The 9,104-nt window shown below is 41.1% G+C and overlaps 2 protein-coding genes across 2 annotated transcripts in view; both read right to left on the bottom strand.

The window, feature by feature from the left end:
• Positions 1-659: 659 nt before the first annotated feature.
• LOC125197439 (pentatricopeptide repeat-containing protein At1g63330-like) lies at positions 660-4,301 on the bottom strand. The gene is made up of 4 exons (XM_048096178.1): positions 4,028-4,301; positions 1,299-3,498; positions 1,002-1,155; positions 660-783 (listed from the first exon to the last, which is right to left on the bottom strand). Exon 2 carries the CDS (start codon positions 3,402-3,404, stop codon positions 1,344-1,346), a length of 2,061 nt encoding a protein of 686 aa, XP_047952135.1. The 5' UTR covers positions 3,405-3,498; positions 4,028-4,301; the 3' UTR covers positions 660-783; positions 1,002-1,155; positions 1,299-1,343.
• Positions 4,302-5,010: 709 nt separating this feature from the next.
• The window catches only part of LOC125194662 (NADH-ubiquinone oxidoreductase subunit 8-like), a 6,651-nt gene continuing 2,557 nt past the window's right edge, over positions 5,011-9,104 (bottom strand). The window contains exons 2-6 of the mRNA XM_048092908.1: positions 7,889-7,923; positions 5,742-5,823; positions 5,396-5,463; positions 5,222-5,312; positions 5,011-5,133 (exon numbers count right to left, since the gene is read on the bottom strand). Coding sequence (XP_047948865.1) covers positions 5,011-5,133; positions 5,222-5,312; positions 5,396-5,463; positions 5,742-5,823; positions 7,889-7,923 — 399 coding nt within the window. The remainder of the gene's footprint in view (positions 5,134-5,221; positions 5,313-5,395; positions 5,464-5,741; positions 5,824-7,888; positions 7,924-9,104) is intronic.

Here is a 9,104-nt window from a genome sequence, read left to right as displayed (position 1 = left end):
TTAAATTACGTATGAGTAAGTTGATGCAGCAAACCCGTAAGTGGAGCCAAAATTAAACCTCCGTTCACTGTTGGCACTTGTTGACTTTCAAGCACATAGAACTTTCTTATTAAAAATCAAGTACACGTTTTATTTACCACTTTTAAGTACATAAATCCACGTACAAAATTGAACAAATGGTAGAACTAAATCACATCAGTAAACAAGTTAAAACATGCACCTAAATACATGAATTTTCACCATTTATTTTGCACATGAACTAAAAATTATTCTTTCAAGATACACGAACTTTCAGTTGTTCACGGTTGTCACTTGCCTCCAAATTAAAACCGAGGTGAATGCCCAAACGACGTAGTTGAATGAGTATGCATTAAATTATTTAGCTAATTTTTCATAACACATTAAGTACACTAAATAAAAAAAGCCAACTTTTTTAGTTCAAGCATGAATAATATAAGTTGTTCCAAGAGAGATTTCTATGCCTTAACGAAGTAGTTCAGCATGTTTATGATGAAATAGGGTTTGAAGGATAATAATATATGTAGACAAACCCATCGAAGCATCTCAAGGGTAATAAAAAGCAGCACATAATAAAGCATTTTAATTTTTACAACAGCAGTTACCAATAACCTAAGGCAAAGCAGAGTGAAAAATCATATCCTTACAGTTTCACATAGTTTACAAGCAATGCAATGCAACGCTCCTCCCAGTTGGATAACGTCGCAAAGCATGTTCTCCACGAAAGGGAAGACTTACAGGACCCTTCTCGAACGTATAGTTAATCTGCACAACAGTAAAATATCAGAAAATTAATCATCCAACAGGTAGAGAGACAGACCAAACTGTGGTTCATCCGATAGCCGACTCATCCAGATAAATGGAATATAAAATAGGAACAATTAGGGGGGGGGGAGTAATTTAGTTGAGAAAATGTAGCTGAGGACACGAATAAAAATTTAGTCAACTGATACCAACTGCAGTTAATATACACACAGACTCACCGGAGAAAGCTACCATGATTCCCAGACAATGTGGACCAGATAAACTCACGAATAGCCTCTGCCCAATCTTCCTCGCAGCTGATTCTTCTGGACGGCTCTCTTTCACTGCCAGCGGTATCTTCTACCATAAGAACCTTGCACAGTTGCACTATTACTGTAACAGTTCACATCACACAATCACAGTCACAATCGGCACCATCGCCACCATACCACAGCAACCAATTAACATAATCAAACAGAAAACAATGCATTCAAAGCAAATTTATCAGCAAATCTTAAGAAGGGAACAAAAATTACATGTCATTGACATGGATGTGACCGATGAGATGAATGGTGTAAGGGTCAATTTTTCTTTAGCAAACCATGGATAATAACATTGTGTGTCACACTATCGGGTGCAAAACCGCGGTTCTCCATCTCTACAAGCAAACGTTTTGCTTCCTCCATTGACCCCTTTTGACAAAGTGAGCCAATGATCATTGTATACATTCGAACATCAGGTTGTGGGCCTGTAGAATTAAGTTGGTTGAGAAGATCTATAGCAGCATCACATTTTCCATTTTTGCATAATCCGTTGATAAGAGTACCATATGAGACTAAATCAGGATCAAATCCTCTCTCTCCGATCTTATGCACTAACGAAACAGCTTCATCAATCTCTCCATTTCGGCACAACCCATCCAATAAAATATTATAAGTGAAGATGTTAGGTCTTACTCGTCGAGCTTCCATATCTTTAAAAAGCTTCCACGCATCAACAAATCTATCTTTACTAAGGAATCCATGTATCATGGCATTATAAGTATGTGTATTCTGCTCCAAACCAACAAAAGGGACTTCAAGGAAAAGAAACCAAGCCTCATCAACTCTTCCCTTCTTGCAGTATCCACGTATTAAGCTGTTATAGAACTTGATATGAGGCTTAAGTTGGTCGAAAAGATTCCTTGCAATATCAAGTTCTCCATGCATGCATAATCCATTGATAAGAGTAGCATACGAGGCTGTATCAGGAGTGATTCCATTCGCTTCAATCATGCGCAGCAATGAAAAAGCTTCATCAATCTCCCCATTCCTACATAGTCCATGCAATAGTATATTATAAGTAATCAGATTGGGACTTGCTAGGTGGTCCTTCATATCCTTGAAAAGCTTCCATCCATCAGTAAATCTATCATTACTAAATAGTCCATGTATCATGGTACTATAAGTAAAAGTATTATGCTTCAAACCTTTACGAGAAACTTCAAGGAAAAGAAGCCCAGCTTCATCCACTCTCCCCTTTTTGCAAAATCCATTTATTAAGCTGTTATAGCACACAATATCTGGCTTGAGGTCCCTGTCTGCTAGAGAATCAAATAATTGTTTTGCTTTATCAATCTGCCCTCGCAAACAGTAACCATCTATTAGGGTACTATAAGCAACAACATCAGGAAAAATATTATGTTGCTGCATAGTTTCCAACAAAGCCTCGGCCTCTCTCACCTTCCCTTGTTTGCAAAATGCATGGATTAATATACTAAAAGTAATGACATCCAAAGAGATATCAGAATCAGCCATTTGATTCAACAAGTCTTGAACATCCTGCAGTCTACCAGTGTCACACAAGCCCTGAATCATTGAATTATACGAGAATATAGTAGGTGTAACACCATTTCCTACCATCTTGGACAGGAGCTGCAAAGCATCATTGACCATTCCACACTTGCATAAGCTATCAAGTATTGCATTATATGCCCTAACATTGGGTCTCAATCCTGTTTTCTCTTCTAGTATACGAAGCAAATCATGGGCAAGGAGAACATGCCCAGATTTGCAAAGCCCATCTATGACAGTCAAAATCGTTATATCATCAGGCTCGTGCATTCTACAATTCAATATCTTTTCAAACAATTTCATGGCATCAGAGACTTTATTATCTAAAACCAGCCCTCTAATAAGTGTGTTGAAAGTTGTGGCATCCGGTTCGTAACCGCTCTTGAAGAAGATGCCCATTACAGAGAAACCAAAACTCACACATTTCTGAAGGCAATAACAGTTAATCGTAATATTCATCGTGTAGCTATTCACAGGGACACCTATTCGACGCATTTCATCAAACACGTAGAGGGCAAAGGGATACTGCTTCATTTTTGCAATAACACTCAACAGATTGTTATACATGCAAACAGAAGGCTGTGGATGCATTCTCATCATTTGCTGAAACAAGTGAATAGCATCATCTAGTTCTCTAACATAACTGAAATCTAATCTTGGCGGCTCAGATGAAAAGAGTTGATCATTGCCACTGGAACGGTGGAAATCCGAACAGAGTGGTCGAACATAATAACTGATTTCAGGAGAAGCAATCTGTCTTCTACGATTCAGATCAGTCGCATAAGCAGAGATTTTTCTGCTCATCTTCATCTGCGGCACAGACTTGGGTGACCTTAAACAGCAACTTCGATTTTAAGTCTATAGCAGGATATGCACTAATCAGGTTCTGCTTCGTTAATTCCACCTGACAAACGGAGTGAGAGGAGACAAAGTTAAACACAATAAATAGAAAAAATATAGCATCAATATCTCCAAATTCTATTAACACAATAGCATATTTCATACTACCAGATCAACTATATTAGTGACATTATAAGAAATCTAAATTTTCATTTTCAGATGAAACATCTCTCTAAAGATCTGACGAAACAACCAAATTAGAATTTAAAAGAGACAAGATCAGAATTTGATAATCTGTTTTTATTTCAGTTTACATATTTTGCTTTAGTTTATTTTTTTTACTAGATATCAATTCCTATAAACTATGCAAATACATTATATTACTGAAGTAGTCTAAGGTATCAAATCCATCCATAATTCAAACTTCATTTCAACTGATAAAACAGCTGGATTGCTGCTAGATCAACTTAACTCGGCTCATCTAATACACTACACACTGAAGTTGCAACTTCAATACATAAGAAAAAATATAGTATTTAAAAAAACTGTAATTAAGAGAAGAAGAAGGCAGCAGAAGAGAGGAGGAATCTGACCACAGCAATAGCGAGACCACCCGTTGAGACTTTTGATGACGTTGACGAGCTCATCGTGGTCGATTCCTTTCTCCTGGGAGATGGCCTAGCACGAATTCTTCCGCCATTGATTACCGGCGAATAGGCAGTGGTGCAATGGATTCTCCCGCCACTGATTACCGGCGAATCGGCGGTAGCGCCTCCGCAAAACAAAGGTGAAGAGAGGATAGGCGAAAATGGGTTACAAATAGGGAAATGTAAAAAATGTAACCGATTCACCTCACGCCGTTGGTGATTAATGGGCTTGTTTTACACTGCAATTAGTTACATATATATATATAAGCCTTTTTTAAATAATACATTATTTTCAATGAATTTCTGTTAAAATATTTTCTTCTAGCATTTTCAGTTTTTAGAGAGTTTTGTACATTAATTGTCTTTATTCATTTTTTTTTTTTGGGATGGAGGGAGTAATATTTTATGTAAAAAAACAATGTAAACAGTTATTCGCAGTACTAATATTGTTCATAATTTTGCCCATCATCTATATATCTTGATTTACTAATTTGACTAAGTAGGACTTCTCTAGCTCATAAAGTCCTAATCACATCCTTTGATATTCTGTAGCTCACAATCTTTAATTATAAATCCATAACACAGACAGTAATAGTACTTGTTAATTTTCGATTGCTATAATCATAAAAAAAAATCAACCTAAGCTTCATCTACAAAAGTCATCCAAATTGCTAAAATCATAAAAACAAATCAGCCTAAGCTTCATCTACAATAGTCATCCAACAAAGGATATAATAACACGAGTCGAAGTTTGTTGTCCAAATAAGAAAGTGTAGAGAGAAGCAATATAGCAAATGTGATATCTGAAGCAAAAATAGCAACTGCATCAATACTATGTTTCCTTGCCTTTCTCGTGAAAAAGAATCAGGCTACAAGGGGGAGCATAAACAAAATTATCCCTTTATTTAAACATTTCAGAAATTAAGAGATCAAACTCCACATTGTTTTGCAGGTGGTGAGGCCAATCCACTCCTCAACGGTATAGGCTCCGCAATCTCAGTTTCCCACCGGTCACCATTTTCTAGCAGCTTCTCCATGTCGTAGAGAAGTTCCTAGGACGTACAAAATTTGAAGTTAGTGCATACATTTCCTCAGTTGACATACTACTAATATAGCATAGGTGCAGATATTGGTAGCAACCTCGTGAGTCTCAGTAGCGAATTCAAAGTTGGGTCCTTCAACAATGGCATCGAAACCACAGTATATGCACTTGGTCATGTCAATGTCATACCTGTCATTATACTAGTTAAGAAGATAGTATATGGATAAAGGAGCTAAATTCCTGATAAAGTGATTCGAGGTGAACTCAATAACCTAGTTGTCCTTCTGCTCCCATCTTCACGCGCCTCGGCTTCAATGGTGATTGCTTGAGCAGGGCAGATCTGTAAAGGAAGATAAAAAAGGGCATTAAGTAGAGCTTGCTGGACACAGACAAGCAAAAGTATACCCATCCCAAGAGAGATTTCTATGCCTTAACGAAGTAGTTCAGCAAAATTATGATGTAGTTTGAATGATAAAATGCATGTAGACAAACCCATTGGAGCATCTAAAGGGTAATAAAAAAGCAGCATATAATAAAGCATTTGATTTTTTACTGCAGCAGTTAGCAATATAACCTAACTACCTAAGGCAAAAGCAGAGTACAAAATCAGATCCTTACAGCTTCACATAGTTTACAAGCAATGCAACGTTCCTCTCCAGTTGAATAACGTCGTAAAGCATGTTCTCCATGAAAGCGAGGACTTAGTGTGTCCACTATAGTTGGTTGGGCCAAGCCACCAAGTGTGGCCAGGCCACAAAATCGTGGCCGGGCCACCAATGCCCATGTTTCCCACTATAGTGGACATGGCCAAGCCACCAAAAAATATATTTTTTCCATTTTGTTTATATTTTAATTATACTACGATAAAAATTGTTAGACTACAATAATTAAATAAAATGCATAATTTAATGAAAAGTAAATCGAAAACCAAATCTTCGTTGTATTATAGAACGGGGTAAAATTATACAACGAAAATTGTTTTGGAACACGCAAACAAAAACATAAAAAAACACCGCCATCACCGACTACTCGGTCTCATCATCAGAATCCGCCACTTCATCTTCACCCGTTGCATCGTCACCGCCACCGCCATCACCGTCACCACCACCGCCACCGCTCTAAGGTCCCGTCGCCGCCGCCGCCGTGTCCTCCCACCCCAACAATGACCTCAGCCTCACTATAAGGTCGTAGTACATCATCTTGGTAGTCGGGTCGGTCGACTTCTCATACAAGGCCAGAGTGTCCTTGAGTTCCTTTATCATCTGCACCGCTAGGGTGTTTTGCAACGCCGCTCGGGCCGATCCGGGGGCAGGTGCAGACGGGCCCGCAGCAGAGTGTTGGGAGGCAGCGGCGGAGGTGGATCTAGCGGCTCGGATTGCGGACTGTTGACCCAGGGGCCGTGGACGCCGGGATAGTGACGGGGGGGGGGGGAGCTCCTCCATGACCTCGTAGTTGAGGTCGAAGGCCCTTGAACCGCCGCTACTACTGCTGCAGTTGCCGCCCCTACCCCGTCTTGTACGGCTTGACCCAGTATCAGACGCGTTTTCGCAGATGGCTCTGAATTTTGGGGAGTCCCGCAGAACGAGGAATTCTGGCTAGTAGGTAAACTTCTTGCCTACTTGCACATTGAACAACTGCATCGACAGGGATTTTATGTCGGCTTCGCTGCGGCCACTCTCAGCAGTGCGCAGTTGGTTCTCGTATATACCAATGAACTTCCGAAGAGCTGTAGTGATCCTGCCGAACTTCTTCCGAATCTAATCGGGTGTACGGTCGACGCTCCCCGACGGTTTGAATTCATTGTACACCACCAAGACTTTCCGCCAGAAGCATAAGTCGGTCTGATCCGTGCCAACTATGGCATCTGTCGTCACCGCGTCCCATGCCCTAGCAATAGCAATGGACTCGGCGTCTGTGTACAGAAACCCTCGTCGACCACCGTCGCCGCCTTCCTGCCCGCCGCCGCCATCGCCTTGTCCGCGACCACCGCGGCCGCCGCCTTGCCCGCCGTCGCCGTCGCCGCCACCTCGCGCGGATCCTCCGCCACGCCCGCCGTTACCGCCGCCACTTCGGTTACCGCCGCCACCGCCGCTTCTTCCACCGCCTCCTCTCCCCGTCTCTACACGACCGGGCGTCGGCGTCGGGGTATCAGGCGACCCCATCAATTGTTCCCATGTGAATCTATCAGATTCATCAAGCGGAGATTGACTGCTCTGAAATGGGGAGGATTGAAATTGGGACGGGAAGTTAATCGCGTCCATGTTGGGTCGATAGTCGCCCGTCCCCGGTTGGGTACGACCCGCATATCTCTGCTGATAGGCCGAGGACTGACCCCGGTTTTGGGGTGTTTGTAGCCACGGCGCCGGCGATGGCGGACTCCACATCTGGGATGGAGGAGGGGTGGGACTCGATCTCCAGCGTTGGGGGGGTGGAAAGCTCCCCTGTCCCGAATCTCCATAACCGGGATCGTCTCCGCCTTGCATTTCACAAAAATTCAAATTGAAGGGAATAAGGTAAATTGTGTGTGAGAGTAGAGTAAAAATAAGATATGAATTTTAGGTATATATAAAAAAAAATTCGAAAATTTAAAAAAAAATCGGAAATAGGGGGAGCCGCGGCTCGTGGCCAATGCTATAGGAGGGCCGCGGCCGCGCCCGATCGTGGCGCGCCCACGTCCACCCCCCCGCGGCTGCCCACCCCCTCACTATAGGGAGCCGCGGCTCGCGGCTCTCCCGTGGCCCGGCCGTGGCTCGCCTATAGTGGACACCCTTAGAGGACCCTTCTCGAAAGGATAGTTAATCTGCACAACAATAAAATATCAGAAAATTAATCATCCAACAAGTGGAGACAAACCAAACGGTGGTTCATCTGATAACTGAACTCATCCATACAAATATAAAATTATCATATTATGCCATGTCCATATTCATTAATTAATTTTGAAGACTGCATATGAGAATATCCATACGTAAAAAAATGTGCTCATCTAATTTATAGTATTAACAAACCATGTGAGATTGCATTAGTTTAATTAAGCTTGATTAACTAAATCATGTTTCCTTCTTAATTCTGGTCAAAATCAAATCAATATTACTCGTGATTGCCGTAAATCTTAGATGTGAATTTTAAAATTTTAACTTAATTAGTTATTAGATTCAAAATTGTTTGAGAATAATTTCATCACATGGAACCGTGAAACTGCCGGTTAACCGGCTGTTCGGTCGCGGTTTCGGTTCGAAAAATGTGGAACCTGAACTAAACCACGGTTCTAAAATTTACGGTTTCAGTTCGAGATATTTCTCACAGTTTCGGTTCGAAACCGTAACCGGCGGTTACGGTTTCGAGCCGGTTACGGTTTCGCGGTTAACCGCCGGTTTGGTAAACCTTGGGCAAGTCTACCTGAGGATGGGTGATGCACTATTTTTTAGCACTATTAATACTTGGAAGTACACAGAATAGAAATAGTATATCCAAAGGTCAGTACCGGGATATCGAAAACGGGGAAGGCAAACACGGACTGTCTATCTTCTACTAAGACTCAATTACTATCTGGAGAAACGGAAGGTTTTGAAAACTTTTTGAAAACAGAAACCAATGGAAGGCAAATAACAACTAGATGCAAATAAATCATGAGATAAAATATAGAGATAAGGGAATTCCAGGGATATGCGTTCACAGTTATGGTTATACAAATTCCAAACTACAATACCCTAACACAGTTATTACTTTGATAGGACGAGTCACCTAGCTTATGCTCATGCGATACAAACGTTGATTAAAAGATTATGGTTGTCAATCCTAACACATAACTCCAAAAAGCTCCTAAGACCCTTGAAAAGTCTTCATTCTCAATTAACAGTGTCGTTTTAATGGAAGCTAACTGTAGCGTCTACTAAGTGAACCTAATTCGCTAGAACTCTCTCACAGTTATGAAGCAAGTTATGTTAAATCATACAAGATTGTGTCACTCAATCATTCAAA

This window comes from Salvia hispanica, chromosome 6, assembly GCF_023119035.1.
Source record: "Salvia hispanica cultivar TCC Black 2014 chromosome 6, UniMelb_Shisp_WGS_1.0, whole genome shotgun sequence".
Taxonomy (NCBI): Eukaryota; Viridiplantae; Streptophyta; class Magnoliopsida; order Lamiales; family Lamiaceae; genus Salvia; species Salvia hispanica.
The sequence above is the reverse complement of the archived record's forward strand: the minus strand, read 5'-3'. Positions and strand labels throughout refer to the sequence as shown.

Excerpts from the sequence above, each read along its gene's own strand:
- LOC125197439 (XM_048096178.1), bottom strand. The coding sequence starts at position 3,404 with ATGAAGATGAGCAGAAAAATCTCTGCTTATGCGACTGATCTGAATCGT.